Source organism: Gavia stellata, chromosome 7 (assembly GCF_030936135.1).
Source record: "Gavia stellata isolate bGavSte3 chromosome 7, bGavSte3.hap2, whole genome shotgun sequence".
NCBI lineage: Eukaryota > Metazoa > Chordata > Aves > Gaviiformes > Gaviidae > Gavia > Gavia stellata.
This window is the reverse complement of record NC_082600.1, coordinates 26722401-26743283: the sequence shown is the minus strand read 5'-3', so window position 1 is coordinate 26743283 and position 20883 is coordinate 26722401. Positions and strand designations below refer to the sequence as shown.

Below are 20883 nucleotides of genomic sequence, written 5' to 3'. Positions count from 1 at the left end.
GGTTTCATAGATGACATGTCAAGGAAAAGCAGAATAAGTATTCCCTACACTTATCTTTTTTTGCAAAGCTTAATCCATTGTATTTTTATACCCTTACTGTCAGTCTTGGCTTTAAAGCCAGTATGTAAAGATGCTGTTTTGAATCTGAAGAAGGTTATCCTTAGAGTTCTCTGGCTACCATCAGATTCAGGAGACCTGTACCTTTCAGGACAGATCTTTTGCTGATCCAATGTGCCAAGGTAGGTTTTGTAATATAAATATATCTTCAGAATTTAACAAAACTGTCAGCTGAGCCTGAAGGGTAAAATGAGTTCAAGGGATAGGTCTTCTAGTGATAGCTCCTATAGGAGAAGGGGTCTATTGCTGCACTGTTTTCCTTACTTGTCACTTCATAGCTCTAAATGGTACCTAAATGATTGTTGATGATTTAGCACCTAGAGCTCAGCTGAAAGAGTCAGGATCCCTGTTGCTGCCGAAACTTTCTAGTTTCTTTAAGAAGCTGTTCTCAGCTTGGTAGCACCAGTTTTCTTTCTCAGGGTGCTGGGGCAGACCTAGGAAGAATGAACTCTTCCAAAAACAGCCATAAAGAAATGACCACCATTGTCAATTTATCATCAGTGGACTTGTGTTACCAAAGTCTGAATCAACCCTGACTTCTCATTCCAACTTCTACTGCCATTGGTTCTTGTAGTGACATATTAAGGTATTTAGCAGATGGATGAGAACATTGAAGTGAGGAACATCAGGTTATTCTTGTCTCCTAGTTTGCTTGGGGCTAAGGTTGTTGGAGTTTAGGAGCTTGAAATTGGAAGAACTTGGGCTAATGAAGTCAGGAAACATGCTGTCTTTCTCCTTCACCTCATGCACCCATGTATCTATGGAGTCAGCTGGCTTTTGTTTTGATCTACCTGCTACTACATTTTCTTAATTTGGCCACCTAAGTTTGAAGAACAAGTAACATCATATCTACTCTTCTTTTCCTCAGTGACATAAGGGCAGTTAAGTGATGTCCAAAGGTGGTTATTGGGATGTTAATCTTTTGGCTCATTATGGTCTCACATGTTGGGTTGAAGAACTTTTTCCTTCATGGGTGATAATTTATTTACCCTGTAAGATTAGGATTATAAAGGCAGCCCAATTTGCACCAAGACTCCTGTTCTTTGATGTTAGCCTTGAAGATGGCCTTATTAGCTTTTCTGACTTCAGAGTAGAAGGATGATTCTGAGTCTGATTTTGGTATAGATGATGAGCCCAACTCCTCTTCACCAAAGAAAGTAGTGGTTTATGTAAAAGAAGGGCAACCAAGATGGTGAAACGTCTGGAGGGCAAGACTTATGAGGAGTGGCTGAGATCACTTGGCTTCTTCAGCTTGGAGAAGAGAAGGCTGAGGGGGTGACCTCATTGCAGTCTACAACTTCCTCAAGGGGGGCAGTGGAAGGGGAGGTGCTGATCTCCTCTCTCTAGTGACCAGCAATAGGACATGAGGAAATGGAATGAACCTGTGTCAGGGGAAGTTCAGATTGGACATGAGGAAAAGGTTCTTCACTGAGAGGGTGGTCGGTCACTGGAACAGGCTCCTCAAGGAAGTGGTCACGGCACCAACCCTGTCAGAGTTCAAGGAGCGTCTGGATGATGCTCTTAGTCATATGATTCAGTTTCAGGTAGTCCTGTGAGGAGCGGTGGGGTTGGACTCAGTTATCCTTATGGGTCCTTTCCAACTCAAAATATTCTATGATTCTGTGTAGGCACCCTGCAATTAATCCACTTCTGAAGACTGTTATTGGGAATGTGACTAAGTGTCCTTCAGGCTTCAGTAGAAGGAAAAAAGGTTGAGAAGTCATAAGTGATGGACTTTCTCTGGTTACTTATTGTGGAGAAGGTGCCTCTAAGTGAGGTAATTACACATTCGGCCAAGCTAGTATGACAAACTGTGGCAGATGCAGGCTGCATCTCATGAAGTAGACAAGAATACCAACATGTGGAATAATTCTGTCCCCTCTTGGTGGGCCATTTCCTGTAATAACACTGAGTGATAAAGCCTCTGTTAAAATAAAGTTCTCTTAAAAAAGGGAGTATTATTTGGAGTGCAAGGCAAATTTCCACACAAGACTACAGCACCAGAACTTTCCCAAAAGCCTTTGGTGTCCAGAGTAGAGGCTTCTGTTCTTACTTGATATGACACATTGTGGCCTTTTGCTTATCAAAGCCTAAACTGTTATGCTGGCCTTTTGTAGAGCAGCAGGAATGATTTGGGACCTGACTGTGATAGCCCTCAAAATGTAGATTTGTTCATGTCATGTCCCTATAGCTGTTAAGATATGCTTTACCAGAGTTGAAGCAGGTGCTGTACCATCATGAGATAAAGTGATGGAGTTCATTTATGAAATACTATGAAGTCTCTGAAGCCTCACGTTTGGCAAGATGTTCAACAAAGCAGTATGTCCATCACTATACTCTTAAAAGTTTTTTTCCTTCGCACTGACTGGTTGCTGCTTTGGATGAAATTGTAGCACAGTTAACTTTTCTAACTGAAGCTCCTTGATACATGTTGTCTATAAGCATGGTCTGCAGGATACCTTTATGTAGAGCACAGAAAGAGTAGGAAGCAAAAAGGGAAGACTTGAATTTCAGTGACACAGGTGTAGTTCCTTGCATTAGGAATGTCTGTAAATATGCTCCTGCTTAAAATGAGATGATCGGTTTTTATTGCAAAAGCAGGAGAGTTGCATACTATGCAGCTTTTTTTCAGTGTATATGTGTCCCTTCATAACCTCAGGTTGCCTCCATTCAATTGCAGAATATGTACTTTGCAGTAAAGCTTCTTCTTTTTCCTCAGGGAATAAGCTGAAAACAAAGACCAGAATTTCAGCAACCCTCTAGGAATTGAGCTTATTCATTCTATGCAAAATCATGAAAACATTGCTTGCACTACCAGGCTAACACTTGTGACTTAGTTTCTAGACTTACAGAGAACAGCAAATTCTTTGGGGATATTTGCTCAAAGGGAGTGCCAGTGCAATCTTTGACAGGATTATAAGCCAAACTTGGACTACGTGGTAGTTTACCAGAACCAAAAAGCTTGAGACTAGGTTTCTAGCCTTCCTCTTAGTCTTAAATAATGACATTGGCAAAAATAATCTCTGGCTGAACTGTTGCTGTTAGACTTTAGTCTGAAGCTAACCCTTCTCTTGGGAGGATTGGGAAGCTCGGTCAGCAGTGACTTCTCTGTGGGGGTCAGAGGGGAGAGGCAGGCTGTTCCTGCTGAGTCTTGGCAACAGCTGGTACCTCCTGATATAATTCCAATCTCTTTTGCAAACTGCAGGGGTGAGGCATGTTTTTTGTGGATTGTAGTAGCAAGAGGAGGGGAGCAAGGGAAGGCATTGTGGAAACATGATATCTTAGTTTCTTCTATTCTTCCTTTAATAACAACAGTGGTGCAAGGTGGGTTGTCATAAACCTACCCTTGTCACTGCCTGAGGCATGTGTTTCTCTTTCAGTCATTCTGTTTTCTTTACTCTCTCTACAGAGGAAAATGGCAGTCTTGCTGAAGTTCATAATTGTAGAGGATATACTTCTGATCTTGCTATGCTCATGTGACTATACATCTTTGTGCTTCCTGTGTATTTATTTTTACAAATGATAGTGGAGTTTCACAGTAAAAAGGATACTTCTGCTGTGTTTAATCTAGATAGTGCATTTTCCAAATGTGGAAGAGGGCCAAGGAGATATTTCTAGGATAGTTGAAACCACAGGTAATTTATCTTCTGTTTGTGCCCTAGTATTCCAGGCAGACTTGAGAACCCCTTTGTGCTAAGCTGTGAGGTTTGATTCTGTTGCCAGAACATGGATATTGCGTAACTCCTGATGCCCTGAGGTAGCAGAGACACCTGTCTAGGGGTTGTATGTATGACTTAGAATACATGAAACTTGGAGCATTATGAAGCAGCAGTGGAGTCTTCCTAGGAGACCCTAAGGCATTGCAGATGGCATTAGATGTCTGCGTTTAACAATGGAATTGAGTCAACAGGGATACCCCGAAGAGCTTGCTGTCCTGATAAAAACAGGCAGACACAAGGGAAAGGAGTATAAAGCACCAGAAGCATGGTCAGGGCTAGCTAAGGTCAAAAGGTTTCCCATATGTATTTGTAAAAGTGGATGGAGTAAGTGAGTAACTGGGTGGGAAAGAGGGGGGTTTAAAGAGCAAGTGGTTTGGAAAGGAGAAGAGTGTGGGAGAAGAGGACAAAGTCAGAGGATCCAAAATACTAGCAAAGGCCCTTTGAGGGGCGGAGGGAGGGAATGGCCAGCAGCAAAAGAAACAGCAGCTAGTCAAAACAAAATGCTCTGCTTCCTGGCTGGGGTTGGGAGGTTGCAGACCAGCAGCTGCCACAGGCCCCCTCATTGCTTCTCTGCCTCGGTCATGAGCTGCCTGTCCACTGGACTATACTATGCCATTAAGAGTCACAGGTCTTCACCAAACCTGAGACTGTATTTTGAAATAATGTATTAAAACCATCAGAAGTTTCTCCTGGTTGAAATGCTTTGCTAGTGTTTACACTTATAATCCCCACCTCCTCCTTTTCCCTCTACTGCAGCCTTTCCCATCTGGGGAGCAAGAGAGCCAAATGTAGATTCAGCCTCATTTCTTTGGAGTGAACCAACTCCTTAACTCTCTGCTGTTTTGCTTCCCACTCAATGTCTGGCTACACAGTCTAGAAAAGTGAGCAGGCAATACTTACTCTGCTGCCATTTCCTCCCCTTCCAAGTCCCCCCCACAGCTCATTAACTTCACATTATAAGCTACATGAGCTCTCGCACAGCTGTCTGCATAGGAAGATCTTGTCAAGCAGTCCAGCTGCTGGAGCCAGCATCAACGTCAGGCAGGCGACAAAAGGCCAAGGACAGAATTCAAGGAAAACAGCATGGCGAAGAATTTCTCTTGCTTTCACTCTGGGCACTAGGGAACTGGTTAATTCCATGGAAATCCTTCTTCTCTGCCAATACCCTGTTCTGTGGTGTTTTGAAAAAATGTGTCTTAAGTTGCCCTGATGATCATTAACTGTATTTCTTAATGCTGGAAGAGGGAATTGCATTAACGCCAGCTTCTGATTTACTGTCGTCTTTGTGTAGCATCCTTCTTGCAACTCTTTCCAAACTAGAGAGAATGTGTGTATAGAGTGAAATAGTAAAATCAGTCTTGGAATGGGAAGCTGGCTTCAATCTGACCTGTGTAGAGCAGAACACATCTAGCAGATGTAATAGGTTATGAATGTTTTAGAAACTAAGGAAAAAATATTTCTACAGTGGTTTGCTGCAAAGTGGCAAGCTGTAAATAAGATCAAGAGTTATGGGAGGTTGTCCATGTAGATGGAGCTGCTGAGGAGAAGACTCTTGTACTCCCGTGGAGATATTGCAGAAAAACATACAGAAATAACTGAAAAGAAGCTGATGCTTGAAAGAAGTAAGATTTCCTATAGCTGACTGGAACAATGAATATAGGAATTAAAAAGTGAAAAGGAGAATGAAGTTCTGTTGTTTCCAGGGTCCAACAGAAGAAATAGATTGGACCTGCTGTGCTTGTGTCAATTCTATGTGAAAACAAGTAGTAGATTTCTGCATGAACTGCAGTTTGTGGAGAGCAGAGTTTATTTTTCTATATAATACTTTCCTAAGACTCATTTTCTGCTTCCTTCTTCCCCCACAAACAGAATATATTTAATCTTGATTCTGAGGAAGTGAAGTTTCCCACTTGTAGAATGTCATTATTTGTTCAGCCCTATAGAGTTCACTGGTTCTAACATAAATGATATAGATAGAAATGACCTGATAGAGACTAATGTTGGACCTTACCTTAATGTTTAAAGGTGCAGTAAGGTAAACTTACAGTGTCTGCTGTGTTTTCAGAGCTGTATGGTTTTGATGTCCTTATTGATGACACTCTCAAGCCCTGGCTGTTGGAAGTGAACCTGTCCCCATCATTGGCCTGGTAAGTGATTCCCAGTTTAATATGAGGCTGGGACTGTTGCTAGAGATGGTTAACTTGTGGTCCTAGGAGGGCATGATTTCATGATGCCTACAGAGTATTTGTTCCACTGCTAAGAGTTGACAGAGAGGATACTCCTTTGCTTTTCCCTTTGCAAAAACAATATTGCAGCAATAGGTTTTGAAAGAACCCGGTTGGGATTCCATTTTCTTTTTAATAATTTCTCCTCCACAGTCTGCCATCGCTGTTAACACTTCATAATCTCTCATCATAGACGAATTTTGAAACTCTCCAGACTATTGCGTGGGGTTTCAGTCTGCTTGACTGAGTAGAAATGTTAAGATTTTGGAGTCCAAGCAGAGTTCAGGCATTGTGCTTGACTTGAGTATGTAGATGTATGCTTGGACTCAAATTTTTGATCTGGTAGTCTCTCTAGCTGAATCTGAAGAGTGAGTGTTGTCTTGGCCCTTATGCTGACCCTCATACTCTAATGAAACTTGAGGATTTATTTTTGTAGATCTCCAACTATGTGTGTTTTCTGGACTACTGTTTAACTTTACAGGAGCACAGATGCACAATACGCTTTTGTAGTACTGTGAATAGTATTTCAGTTATGATGGTATAAGTAAGCCTTAAGTAATACGTTCCTGGAATAGCCATATCTGACTTTCCTCTTGTGTTTTTTTTAATTCCTTTTTTATCCTGCATAGAATTTTTTTCACACACTGTTCATAACCCTAGCTTCCACAGTACCTACTTTGTTTTCTGGTGCAACTAGAATGTTTCCACAACATTTAATTTCCTGGTTTGGTGGTTTGTGCTCATATACATACACACTGAGTTATTTGCATTCTTTACTACTTAAAACTCTAACTCACATCTGCATCCTTTGCTCTGCCTTGTTATGATTGCCATTTTCTTTCTTCCTAGTTTTTCCCTAATCATTTGTTCCCATCCATTAGAACTAACCCATCTGATTTTATGTGGAAGAGGCATAGGTAATTGTGGTTTTTAAGAATTCTATGACAGCAACCTCTATCTACTCCATGAAATATAGCATTGATACATTCAAAAAAAATGTTTCTAGCCAAGCAGAGCTAAAACAAGGCTGTATATTGCTACATTAGAAGTCTAAAGCTGTGAAAAGGGATAAACAAACAATTTAATCTGTTGCTGCTTGTCTTTACCTATGTGTGTGAAAATCACCTAGTTTTCCTCCCATGTTGATTATGTCTGTGTTAAGGACCAATAAAAAGAAACTATATTGGAAGATATCTTGGATATTGATGCATTCCTCTCATTTAATGCCAGACAAATAATTCCTATTGTCCTCTGTTTCATGTGGGGATAGTGATGCTCCTTTGGACCTGAAGATCAAAGCTAGCATGCTCTCAGATATGTTCACTCTTGTAGGTGAGTGTAACAAAAAGCTCCTTCAATATTTCCCTCATTTAAAACCAGTAAAAAGTAGGTTTATGAGCTGCAGGTTATTAGATGAGTATAATAGAGGGGAAGTCTAGTTAAGGAGAGCAACTGTAGTTAGCACTGGGAAGTTATATGTGGACATTTCAGCTTCAGAATTATCTGGCTGTTTGTGATGCTTAGGTGGTATTAAAAGTCCCTAGTTTGGTATTTGAAGACACTGCTCTTTCTCTTTAGCAGGTGACTTCAGTTTAGCCCTCATGCATTTTTTTTTTATTTTATTTTTAGGTTGAATGTGTAGGTTCTGGTTAGGCTATGTTAGAAGTGGAGTCATGGTTGTAAAAGCTGCATGACTTTCTAGTGCATAGCACCTTTTAGGCATCCCTAGTACATCTTGGTTCAGTTACTTGACTTACCCATAACATTAAAAGAGGCAGTATTGTCATCAGGTAGTCTGCTCAGCTATTTAAGAAATGGAGCCTATCTCTGTGCTGCTATTCACTAACCCATGTTATAGATTTAAGTACTTGGTTTTGAAGCAAGTTCCAGTTTTATTCAAAAAATGTAACACAATGTACAGTTTGGGATTAAACAAAGCAAGATATAAAAAAGAAAAGTATCCTTTTTGGTGCTTGGGCAGGGACAGGAAGGTCATATATAGACTGAGATCATTAACAGGAATGCTAGGTTTATATTTCAGGGTTTGCCTGTCTTAAAGTTCTCATGTGGCTCCTGATGCCCATAGGCTTCGTGTGCCAAGATCCAGGCCAGCGGTCAAGCCGGGCCATTTATCATTCATCTGAATCTGTCAGGAGAAATCACTACCAGAAGCTACAGGTAAGTGACTTCAACAAGCCAGAGCTGAGAAGGATAGCAGGAAAGTCATTCTCATTGAATTTGGCTCACAGGTGAGAGAGACAGTGAGTGAGTAAGGTTATCTGGATTTCTAGCGTAACTACAGAAGAGACTCAGGGGATGCACCTGAGCTACGGGCTGTTCCGCCACTTTTGTTTTGTTGAAGGCAACAAGCTTCCAGAACCCTAGAGCTTTATGAATGTCTCCGAGACCTTCTGGTCAGAAAGAGCTTTTTGCATTTGAAATTTAAGGCTTCTTTCCCATTCTCTCCTGGAATCTCGCTTCCTTTCCCATGGATCCTTGGACTGAGGCCTCTTGTGGCTTACTGTGACTATCCATTACCTTTTCTGCTGAGATAGTGCTTTCTTAGCACTGTAAAGCTGAAGGGCAGTTGTCCTCTATCTCTTTTTGGCTACGAGATGGATTCCATAAATATCTGTGGAAGTGGAGCACTCACAAAAGGCAGGGAAATCCCCTAATGTCACTTGGGCTTTCAAATGCATTCCTTCTCAGGCAAATAGGCAAACGGTGTATCCTGACACTCGCTGCAGCTGATGCATATGCTCCTGTGAGGGACATGCTGTGTAGCTCAAGTCCAGTTATGAAATGAAAAGTAGTTTTTGTTCAGTGACAGAGTACCAATACACTGTCCATTTTGGTATAGGGAAAACTCACAGAAATTGCAATATTTTGCTTCTTGTAAAACTTGGAGTCTTGAGTCACTGGGAGAGAGGTCAATAGCTGGTAAGGTGAAATTTGAGTATCTATAGGACACGTGTCTGAGTCCAAAGCTTCTAAGGCCAATTTAATAGATGGGGTTTCATACAGATCCCTCTGACCATAAAGATGCTCTTTGTAATTGAGCTGTTGGGAAGCACTGAATTTTAAGGAGGCTTTAACTTACAGATTTATTTTGCTTAAAAAAACACAAATAGCTGCAAGGAAGGCCTGGCCAGTTGAAATGTGCAAAGATTCATATGACAGAGCCATGGTTATGAGATGGGATTAACTTACCTTTCGGGACAGGTGTCCCCCTTACTGATGTTTACCAGGAACAGATTTCTAATCCAGTGATAAAGTTTTATAGCATGTTTTTTTTTTAAGTACCTAAATGGAAATCGCATGGCTAAAAAGGTGTATAGATCTTTGCATGGTTCAAGAATGTTTTGGCCTGCTCTTTGCTGAATGCATTTTATCTCACATCATTGGTTCTTTGATACTTCTGTTCCCATTCTCAGTTGCAAAGGGTACTTTGAACTACTTTTGTTTTTCTTAACTCCTTCATGATGTCTTAAGTTTTGATTGTCCACATAGGCCATCTTTAATCATTGTAAGAGTTGCTTCTTGGGAAAGAAATGCTGATGCCAATGTTCTTGGACATGAGATAGTTATGGCAACTTCTGTTTTCTGAGTTTCACCAGGCTGGACTGCAAGTTCCTTGTGCAATTTCTTTGGTTTGACTCTGAGCATTTCTCCCTTTAGGGAAATGAACAATTTAGCTGCTTTCTGTGTAACTTATTGTTCATTTGGGTTGGAGCTCTTTCAATTAATCGTAAGCAGTAAAGGGACCTCAACCTGTTTTGTGTAGACCAACTGTAGAGAGAAACTTGGCAGTACTACAGGTAGAAATGACAGATAAGTCTCTTGAGAATCCTTTCTTACACCATTTGTTCCTCTTGGGCATTGAGGAGGAGGAAGGCAGCCTGAATACCACTGAAGGCAAGAAAAATCTAAGCTCCTGTGATAATAGTTTTCTTTTGAACCTACTATCCCTGTTATTAAACTGGTTTTGCTTGTAGGCCTGATGCCAGATGTGGTGGGTTGACCCTGGCTGGATGCTAGGTGCCCACCAAAGCCACTCTATCACTCCCCTCCTCAGGTGGACAGGGGAGAGAAAATATAATGAAAGGCTCATGGCTCGAGATAAGGACAGGAAGAGATCCCTCAGCAATTACCGTCATGGGCAAAACAGACTTGACTTGGGGGGAAAAAAAAAAATAATTTATTAACAGTCAAATTAGAGTAGGATAATGAGAAATAAAAACTAAATCTTAAAACACCCTCTCCCCATCCCTCCCTTCTTCTTGGGCTTAACTTCGGTCCCGATGTTCTCTACCTCTTCCCCCTGAGCAGCACAGGGGGACGGGGAATGCAGGTTGCGGTCAGTTCATCACATGTTGTTTCTGCCGCTTCTCCCTTACTCAGGGGGAGGACTCCTCACAATCTTCCCCTGCTCCAGCGTGGGGTCCCTCCCACAGGAGACAGTCCTCCACGAACTTCTCCAATGTGAGTCCTTCCCACAGGCTGCAGTTCTTCACTAACTGCTCCAGCATGGGTCCCCCGTGGGGTCACAAGTCCTGCCAGCAAACCTGCTCCAGCGTGGGCTCCACTTTCCACAGGGCCACAGGTCCTACCAGGAGCCTCCTCCAGCACAGGCCTCCCATGGGGTCACAGCCTTCTTCAGGCGCATCCACCTGCTCCAGTGTGGGGTCCCTCACGGGCTGCAGGTGGGTATCTGCTCCACCATTAACCTCCATGGGCTGCAGGGGGACAGCCTGCCTCACCATGGTCTGCACCACAGCCTGCAGGTGAATCTCTGCTCTGGTGCCTGAACCACCTCCTTCCCCTCCTTCTTCACTGCCTTTGGTGTCTGCAGAGGGGTTTCTCTCACATATTCTCACTCCTCTCTCCACTGCTGTTGCGCAGGTTTGGGGTTTTTTTCCCCTTTCTTAAATATGTTATCCCAGAGGTGCTACTACTGTCACTGATTGACTCGGCCTTGGCCAGTGGTGGGTCTGTCTTGGAGTGAGCTGGCATTGGCTCTATCAGACATAGGGGAAGCTTCTAGCACCTTTTCACAGAAGCCGCCCCTGTAGCCCCCCCCCTGCCCTGGCTACTGCAAACCCAATACACTGGATAAGTAATACAGGGTACTTCGTGACATTCTGCTGATGTTTCTACACCTGTTTTGGAATGTTAAATAGCATGTTAAATTCTTCCTCTGCAAGAACTGGAGTATTTCTGAGATATTTAAATGAAATGGCTTCTGGAGTTTCAGTATTCTTACTTTTTTTTTTTTTACCCCCTCTGTTCTATGAACAATTCTACTTGACAGCATCTGTTTCTCCTTAATACATAACTATTAAGTATTTTCCTCTGGGTAACTCTTATCTTACCAATATATAAATTTTGGTCATGAGAGTTGAGTTCGTTCATCCATTCTGCAGAGCTCTTGTCTGTGTGGTTTTGAAAATTATGTGTATGACCAGATGCATTCTGCACAGCTGCGCACATCTGAGGTTAGGATTAGTGCTGCATTTGGAATAGGGACAGAATACATTTGTGAAGCATATGAAGAAGACCTTAACTGAGATGATGGAAGCTGTTAGCTATATCTCTGGACTTCAGTTATACCCTTTTGCTTTAGGGTACTCACCACTCCTCTGCAACTTGGGCAGGGATGATAGTGTCTTGGAGAACACAAAGTTTTTATTCTCTTTGCGTGTCTCTTGCAGCGTCCTGTGTCTGCGCAGTCACGAACAGCAAACACTAGATTGGTAAGTACCCTTCAGCTCCTTTCACCAATATAAGGGACGCAATTTCAAACGTTACCGTGTGCAATACTTTTGGTGCAATTAGTCCCAAAATATATTTTGCTGCTAAGTAGCCTGGGGGTGAGGCAAGACAACAAGAAAAGAGGAGATGGATAGGTATTGGCATACGTTTCCATGTGGCAAGAGCAAAGGCTGGAAAAACACTTACATCTGTTCTAGCAGCTTAAAAAAAGAGTAGGTGAGGTGTGCTGAGACTCAAGGACAGCTGGGTCAAATCCCTCAAAGTTTTTAAGCTTACAAGTATTTCTGAATTGCATTTTAAAGAAATCAGGTATAGATGTTTAAAGATAAAGTTGTCACTCTGGTCATCAAATGATGAAGACAGAGGCAGCACAGTGTTCTGGATTTGGTAGGTCATTGAAAAGGAAGTGTAAAAATGAAGAGCTGGTGAAAGCAGCAGCAAATAGGAGTGTCACACCAAAAGGGAAGAGGAAGAATTTTTGTCTTGTATACTACAGGGGATGGAATAAATCTGAATGAAAAGCATAGCACAGGTGAATCTGTATTGACAAAATTCAGGTGGCCCCTTAAGCGAAGCAATTATTTTCTGTGAGACAGTCATCTGAAGGAAACTGCAAAAATTTGAGAATGAAATGGGTCAAAATAGATACAGAGATAAGAAGGATTTATTAAAGGCAATGCAAAAATGTAGAACTATCGTTAGCATAAGTCAGACTGATCCACCTTCCTAAATATCATATTTGGCACCCTCCTTGCAAGCCATATGGACAAATCAATGTTAGTTTACAATTCCAAGCACCTGGATGTGTTGGGGCACGGTAGGCATTATTTTGCTGCTGGGCGTCATGTACGAACGTAATAGCGACGATTCTCATTTTTTTTGAGGTTTCCCAGCAGGAAGGAAGGCAGGACAGATGGAATCATCTTGAGAACCTAGTTCATTCTATGCGCTGCTGTTTGTCATTCTGTGTAAGTTTAGCTGAGGATAAGAGAAAAAAATCTCATTGAATAATGAGGTTTCATAGAGAATAGGAAGGATCTTTGTGCCAACTGCTGTCAGTGCTTAGTATAATTAGAATCATGATGTGGGAACTAGAGATGCTTGCAAAATTTGGAGATAAAACAAAGTGGTTGGATTTATCTATTCTTTTAAAGATAAGCTGGGTTGAAGAGGAAACAAGATCTTTGTGAAGCTGGAGACATTTCTGTCCTACAGCCAGAGAGAATTCTGCAGTGAAACACTGAAAAAAGTGTTTGTGCAGGAAGCTCAGTAAAGTTAAAGTTTTTCTCTAGCATTTTAACGGTAGTGTAGTTTGTTTTTAGGTAGTAGTCAGAGCTGCCAGTACATAGGTGTACATTTTCTGTTTGTAATCAATGAAACCATCTCCATTGTCTCAGGACAATGGAGATGGTTTCATTGATGTATTTCCTTAGTAAAGGAGATCACCTGATAGGATGAAAAATTTGCTGTAATATTCTCTTTGAGCAGCAGTTATCGCATGATGATTGTTATGGTAGTGTCAGGAAATGGTTTTTGAGAGGATTACCTAGCAGGACATTTTAGAGGAAGTTATTAAGCAAAGTTGTTGAGCTGTGCTTTTGAAATGGAGGAAGGCTTAGGAAGAAAGACTAAAAGCCTTTCAACTTAATGCTGTCTACAGCATCAAGCAAACATCTTTGACTACTGACATTTTTATTTCTTTTGCAAATGCTTGTGTCTCCTATCTTCTTGTCCAGATTGTCTCATTTTTCTCTTGTTTATTTAATCAGGTTTCATTAGGCTTAACAATGTTTCAGCTGACACCTGCTATGTCTGTTTTCTCTTTGGATCTTTCTATGCCAGTCACTGCAGTGTAACCCATTCTACTGCAACGCCTGTTGCTTTTGCAATTGCTTCATCTGGAGATTCTGAATAGGTGCTTGCAATTTCTAATGAAACAGAGAATGGAATTCAATTCCAATAATCCTTACACATAAAGATATAACTTGATCTTGCCATGAGTTTTATTTGTATCTGAGCAGTGTGGGATATTCCCCTGGGCTTCTCCAGTTTAAGGTTTCTGTCATGTTTTTATCTTCTTTCTAGATTAAGAAGGCTCTCTGCATTCTTTGCTCAATGTAGTGCTAAAAGAAAATTTGAATTTTGTATAAGACCTTCTTAGCTAGACTCTTCTCACACTATTTTTACAGAGGTAGTTTATCTGAACTGGGCCTAAGACCAGCTGAAATGTAGAGAACATGTTCAAAGATTTCAGTCTTGCTGGGATTTTAAGATTTTTATAATCCTGCTAATTTGAAGACACTTTGAATTCCTGTCGTTTGTTAGTATTGGTCAGGACTGCCCATCAGGTTAAGAATGAGCTTGGAGAGACTGTCTGCAAATTATTTATCTTATTTTTTTTAAATTTGCATACGTATGCAAATTTGTATGATGTATCTATGTACATATACAAGATCTGTTAGTTAAGTGCAAGAAGTAGCAAGTTGAGATCTAGTGGTATAGTAACAAAAGAATAACAGGTGGTGAACTGAATTTTTCACTTTTTTTGTGCAACTTTATCTCATCAGTGAATTACAGTTCTGTTCTTCCAGTGTGGCAACACAACTGGAACAGAGAATCATGGTTCTGGTACCATTGAAGTGTGCATCCAAGTGTATTTGGGGCCTGTGAGTGTGAATGCTGTCTCTAGTGCCCCTTGTGTGAGGATTGTTCCCTGTATGAAATCCTGGCTTTGGTGCTTTTGGGTATGTCTAATGTTTTTCTGGAAGGGGCCAGGGCATGTATATAAATACTGGCACTGATGCCTGAATCGTGAGTCCTGCTGTGAATACTCGCACTTAGTGCCTGCTGGGGTGTGGGCTCTTCAACAGCTGGAGTGTAGAATTGTGAATTCTGGCTGTAGTACTCTGGAGTGTAGATTCTGCTGGGAATGGGGTCCTGGAATTTGAATGTAACTTTTTTTTAAGTAAGTTGAGAGAGGAAAAGGAAAAAAATCTGGATTCATACTGTCTTTACAGCGTACCCGTCCTCTGTCTGCCAGTGATGCTGAAATTAAAAACCCGATGCCCTCAGGCAGGGAAAAAACAACAGGAAGGCAAGGCAGCTCTGTGCTAGGTCTCTCCATGGAGGAGGTAAGTAGGCTGTTAAATATTTTTTTATTTACCTTGGCTTTCATGCATTATGTGGGGTTATTTGCTCAGCAAAGAGCAAGTGCATGTATATGAAAAATACGACAGAAGTATAATTTTTGAAACAGAACTGCTGAGTTTTACTGCTGGTACTGCCCTTGCTCTCAGTCATGCCAGGCATACATATGTGCTCCAAGCAATGATAAACTCCTTCAGAATTTAAATGCATGATAAAATTGCTTAAGAATATCATATGTACCCAGCTCACTTCCAAGACTGCAATAATAGTCTTGTCCTATGAAACTCAGATTTTTCTAGGGTTCATTTTTCATTGTATCTATTTTGCTGGCTACTTTTTTCTCTTTTTATTCCAAGATAAAAGTTCTTCGTCGAGTGAGAGAGGAGAATGAACGGAGAGGAGGCTTCATCCGGATATTCCCTACCCCATTAACATGGGACCTTTATGGGTAAGAATAAGAATCCAATAGGATGGCTCAGTGTTGCACTGATGCTCTGTGTTGAGGGGTATTCTGTGTTAGGTGTACATATGTCAACAAGCTTAGCAATCAGAAAGACACATATTGAGGGTTTTGGTAGTTTATTTTAGTGTTGAGGATGCTTTTTTCTGATCCCTTGTTTTTAACTTCTGCTGCTTTGCCCAACTGCACCTCATGGGAGGCTATCAAGCATTGTTTCTGGTGTTACTTTTCTGCCAGAATAAAAATGTCTTCACTTCAGATAATCCATTCCTGCTATCTGCTTTTACATCCTAGAGCTGCACATACTGTGTACTCTGTCATTAGGCCGTGAAGACAATATAGGACTCGTCCTGTGAGTGATACTATATTATGCTTTTCTAATTTTTTTTTCCAATCTGTAATGTTTCTCTGTGGCTTTTGCCTCACCAGGAACTTCAGCTCTCCTTCTTTCCTCTTTTCTGTTATGGTACAGCATATTGTTTCAATCCACTTCTGGGATGTTTTTTATAAATCATTTATTTCTGTATTATGCTGCCTTTCGTTGTGTTGCACTCTATCTTGATACATCCTGTATTTTGTTTTTCTAGATCCTTTTTAGAGCACAAGACATCAATGAACCACATGCTGGCTACACGTCTGTTTCAGGACAGGTAGAAAGCTTTTCTATTTGGGAAGGAGGCAAAAGGCACAAACAGCATGAAAAGGATTGAGTCCTCACTTATCTAACGTTATGAACACCATTCTGTGATTTACAGGGGTGGTAATAGTTGCGCATCTCTTTAGTGTGCCAGTGACTGTGGAGGCTTCTCCTGTTTTTACATGTTGCGCTTCTGAATCCAAGGGCAAAAAGGACAATACACAAGAAGCGTGGGAGTCATTGGAGTAAAAAGATGACTATAGACATGAAAAACCTTCAAGCACCTACCCTTCTCTAGGAAGGGATGATAGGTGATCCTTGCTTACCTTTTGTTTCAAATTTAAAGTCATACTAGAGCTTGTCCCCATGTAAAGTAAGCACTGAAATTTACTCCAAAGGTTTAGTATCCCTATCTCTTGACCGGTGCAAGCATGATTTGATGCCTCTTTCTCTGGGTTGTGCTTGGGTGGAAATGGCAGTTCACACCACTAGCTGAGCTTCCATTGAGAGTCGTATGCAGTATCTTTCACTGTGTTTAACACCCTTCCTTCTCAATGGTTTTTCTTATCCAAATGTGAGATCCACAATAAAATAACTGCAGAGTAAGGATAAGGTTGCTGACTGAGGAGACAATATTTACAGAAGCTCTTCCTGCATCGGCACTTGCAATATTTATTTTTTTTTGCTGTGTACTTTCAGGGATGTGTCTAGAGGGTAGCTCCAAATGACACCACCTCCAATTTAAGCCAGACAGATGAAAGCATCAATTGCAGAATAGCTGCTCAGATTTCCTCTTTTGGAGCCTTTTTTCCCCCTTTAAGATAGAACTTACAAGGAATTCTGTAAATTTGGCCTTTTCATTGTACATATGAAAGACTTCAGAGGCTTTTTAATCCGGTCGATGATCCAGAATAGAAGGTAATATTTGCTGTTTTTCCCTTTGTAGGGGCAAGATGACAAGAGACTTCATCACTGGGAAATCCCGGTAAATGGCTTCTTAATTAAATAATTTGTACTTTGTGGGATTTAATTTAAATTTAGACTTCCACAGCTTCATCTTCCAAGTCTTGAGTCAACACCTTTTCTACCTGAAATCCATCAAACTAATTTTGGAAAAGTAAATACAGTGAGCAAAGAGCATCCTAACGTGTGAAGCGCTTAAGTTTTGTTGGATTGGACCTTAAAATTGCTCCGCTTAGGCTTCCTACTTTGGCATTCCTACCATAATGACAAGATCCATCATTGAGCTCTCAAAAGATCCTGCAATGCATGAGGGTTTTGGACTTCATATACCCATATATTCACTTTGCTAGATCTAAAAGATAAATGTAGGAACAGGAATTTTCTGTGGATGTTCCCAATTATATCATAAAGAGCACTTTGCTGGATCTTTGTGCACTGGCAGAAAGTTGTTATGTTTTGTCTCCCTTAAGGAATCTGGCAGGGCTCCTTCTCCCTTAGTTTAGGCAGAACTTGTAGAAACATTGTAATTTTTCACTTAAATTATGTTAAAATTCTTATCTCTGATCAAACAGTGAAGAACGAGATGTCTGCATAAAAGGTTCAGAAGACTGGACTCAGGTCCACGTGCTCTGTTCCCACTCCCCTCCATTGTTTTGTACTCTTGCATTTTGATTTTTTTTCTCCATTAATTATACCTTGAGCTGCTGCATGATGGGCAGATGCTACTCAGTCATGAAAGCATGACACTAGATAAGTGCATTTTGGGGATTTGAGAGATGATGTTCTATAAAGTACTTGCAAGACTCCCAGCATTTGCAGGCTTTAAATAGAGCAAAGTTAGACTGATCATAAATATTTCTTCCCTGGGTCAGGAGAACTATTTCTTGGAGAAATTTCACCTACTAAGTCTCTCGTATCATCAGGGAGAGAAGTATAAAGGGAAATTGAGGATGTCTCTGTATTACGATTTCCAGAGCAGGTCTTAATGGAAGGCTGGATATAAGGCTGGAAGCTGTAGACTCTCATGCTGTCTTTTATGAGCGAAAGCTTGTTTCACTGGAGTTACGGAAGCGCCGGCGATGTCATGGCAAGGCTAGAGCAGCACGGACAAGATCATCAGGTATGTGTGGCTAGGGTCTTAGATGAGCAGCTAGTCAAAAACAAGCAAGCAAGGACTTTTTCATTTGAAATGTGTGTGAATGGGGTTGTTCTGGCCTTTGTAGTCCCTGAAGGGATTCACAGGTTGAAGTTAATAGTTTTATTTTCAAGTGTTAATAGTTCTCACTTCATTTCTCTTCTGAGCTTCCTGCTGCCTTAGTGCCTAGAATTTAATTCCCACCATTCCCCATCCCCATGTATATGACTAAAGGTAATCAATATTTTCTTTAAGATGAGCTTGCAGTTGCATTTTGTGTACAAGAATTCAATAGTAGGTGTGCCTCTATAGTCTTCTGGCTTTTCAGAGGAAGATGAAAACTTAGGACCTTCCAGGCTGGTTCTCCTACACAGCAGTGACTCTAAACTGTTGGAAAGAGAGAAATCCTTCTTATCCAAGCTGATGTGGGGGGGAAAAAAAAGGATACAGAGGTGAATGGTCCTCACAAGTGGCTGTTCCTGAAGCCATTTTCTAAACTCTTTCTAGTAGCTATGTGATACTGACTGCAATGGGAGAGATTGTATGTTAGAAAATTATTTTTGGTGCATGTTACTGGCACATGTAGAAGTTCAGATTTCGTAGCTTTGGTTTTTCTAACACCAAAAAATACAAAAAATTAGTATATATGTCAAGTATGAGCGTATATATATGGCAGTGTATATGTAAGAATCAGGATAAAATATAGGAAAATGGCTTTGCTTGATTTTTTTTTTATTTGTAAAGACAAGAATTTTGGTCTGTCTTCTCTGATATTAGGAAAATGGGCTTCTTAACTGTTTGATACACAAGCAGAAAGACAGAAAGAATAATAAAGGGCAGCGATACTTAAGATGCTATTCTAAAACTGTTGTGTTCTGTCCTAGCAGAAAAGAGTTTAGAAGTAAACCAAAGGACAGTCTTCTCCACTTCTTTCTTTGCTTAACCAGTGTAGGTGATTTCTCCTCTGTTACAGGGACATCAGAACCAACAAAGCTGTCCCACAAGTCAGACACAGAAGGTGAGGAGGAAGAGGAGGTGGATGCAGATGAAGATGAAGAGCTAGATAGAACTGCTGGCTCTCTTTTGGACACCCAGGTGAAAAGCAAGCCAAAGCTCTCTGACTTGGTGAAAACTACTTGTAAGGAGAGGTTGCCAAAAAAACTTGACAAGAAAACTGGAGATGGAGGAGAGCCGTTTCTTCAAAAAACAGACTCAGAATCTCAGTTTAACTTGCTGCAGATTCTTCAGAAGCATGGAAACCTGAGGTGAGAGATTTCTGCATATTGCCTTGAGTTTTGACTAGCAGCTAATACTGGTTAAAATATGGAGGATGTACACTTAGTGCCACATTAGTAATGAGTGTGAGGAGATAGGGGGACCCTAGAGAAAGGGGCCCGGATTTTTGTCTAACTGTGGACTGGCTTAACAACTAGTTGGCACAGAAGGGAGATAGTTGCAAAGATTGACTGTTTACCTAAATGCCTGACCTGTTGGATCAGTATAAAGCACAAGCCGTAGTTTCCATTGCTGTTCTTTAATCTGGTGATGTAAACTGTTCTTTAGTCAACTCAGACTTCTAAAAAGCCTCTCTGTCTTAATGCAGGATGCCTGCTATTGAATTCTAAAAGTCATCTTTTCAGTCTTTGCATTTCCAAAGAAGTGGGTATAAACATATTTTAAACTATCCAGGAAAGGTTGAGTAGGAATACCTCAGTGCTGCCTCTCCACAAATCTAGTTTTCTCATTTTTGTGCTTTTATTTTTGGTGATAGAATTTTTACCTCTAATAATAATTTTTGCTCAAGGTCATCACCTCCTGAGAAGAAGACAGGGGGTCATTTGAGAGTGACAAGTTACTGAAACATCTCACTGCCTGCTGTTGAGTGGAGCCTGACAGTGTGGAGCAGAGTATGTTCTGATGCATGGCTCTGTTGCTTGAAAAAGAGAGAGGTGTTGGAGGAGATTGTATAGAACAACACCAACCAGGGTCCTACTAGATGTTTAGAAGCATGATCCTCCCCTTAAATGTAGGTAGTAAAACTGTCTATTTACAGATGGGCAGGAAGGGCAAAAAGAGTGATAATATATATCTGCATAGGGGATTTTACATCTTCTAGATAAGAAGCAGCATTATGTTTTCTGTGAAAAATGCCCAAAGGTAGAGAAAATAATTGTTGCTTGTTGTTGCTTTCTTAGTTTAGTTTCTGAGAGGATTTATGAATTATCAAATGGATTTGGGGATTGTTCTGATGTCTTTTTGGGTCAAGGACATTTGCTGTCCTGACAGGAAAGATTCTGAAATCTGTTTTGAGGACAAACATAGCAATGCTGTCATCTACTTATATATAGAACTGACTCCTGCCAAGAACATAAGCTCTGTCTGGTGTTCCTGGCAGAATCTTGCTCAGCATCCAGTACTGTTGGGATTCCCCACAGAAGTGTGTAAGGCTTGTGGTGACCTCATGGTCCAGGATTGTGCTGGGCTTGGCCCCATCTAATCTGTCATTGATGAAAGCTTTGCTTGTGGGGTCAACACACAGAGGAGCTGAAGTAATGAAATTGTCATCCAAAAAAACCCAGGCCTGTTTAGTCAGTTTTTGTAAGTGGTAGGACTTCTCTCTCTCCTTTAGTCGGCCTAATGAGGCAATTTCTCTGCCTTCCACGCATTGGGTGTTACTGGTGAAGAGGTGACAGTCGAATGAAACATGT

The 20883-nt window shown here is 41.0% G+C and overlaps 1 protein-coding gene across 1 annotated transcript in view; it reads left to right on the top strand.

Annotated features, from left to right (window-relative positions):
- The window catches only part of TTLL5 (tubulin tyrosine ligase like 5), a 142605-nt gene that overhangs the window by 32329 nt on the left and 89393 nt on the right, over positions 1-20883 (top strand). Inside the window, exons 13-22 of the mRNA XM_059819381.1 lie at positions 5902-5983; positions 7332-7393; positions 8148-8239; positions 11773-11814; positions 14851-14964; positions 15337-15428; positions 16028-16090; positions 17024-17062; positions 18015-18160; positions 19149-19440. Of these exons, the coding sequence (XP_059675364.1) occupies positions 5902-5983; positions 7332-7393; positions 8148-8239; positions 11773-11814; positions 14851-14964; positions 15337-15428; positions 16028-16090; positions 17024-17062; positions 18015-18160; positions 19149-19440 (1024 nt within the window). The remainder of the gene's footprint in view (positions 1-5901; positions 5984-7331; positions 7394-8147; positions 8240-11772; positions 11815-14850; positions 14965-15336; positions 15429-16027; positions 16091-17023; positions 17063-18014; positions 18161-19148; positions 19441-20883) is intronic.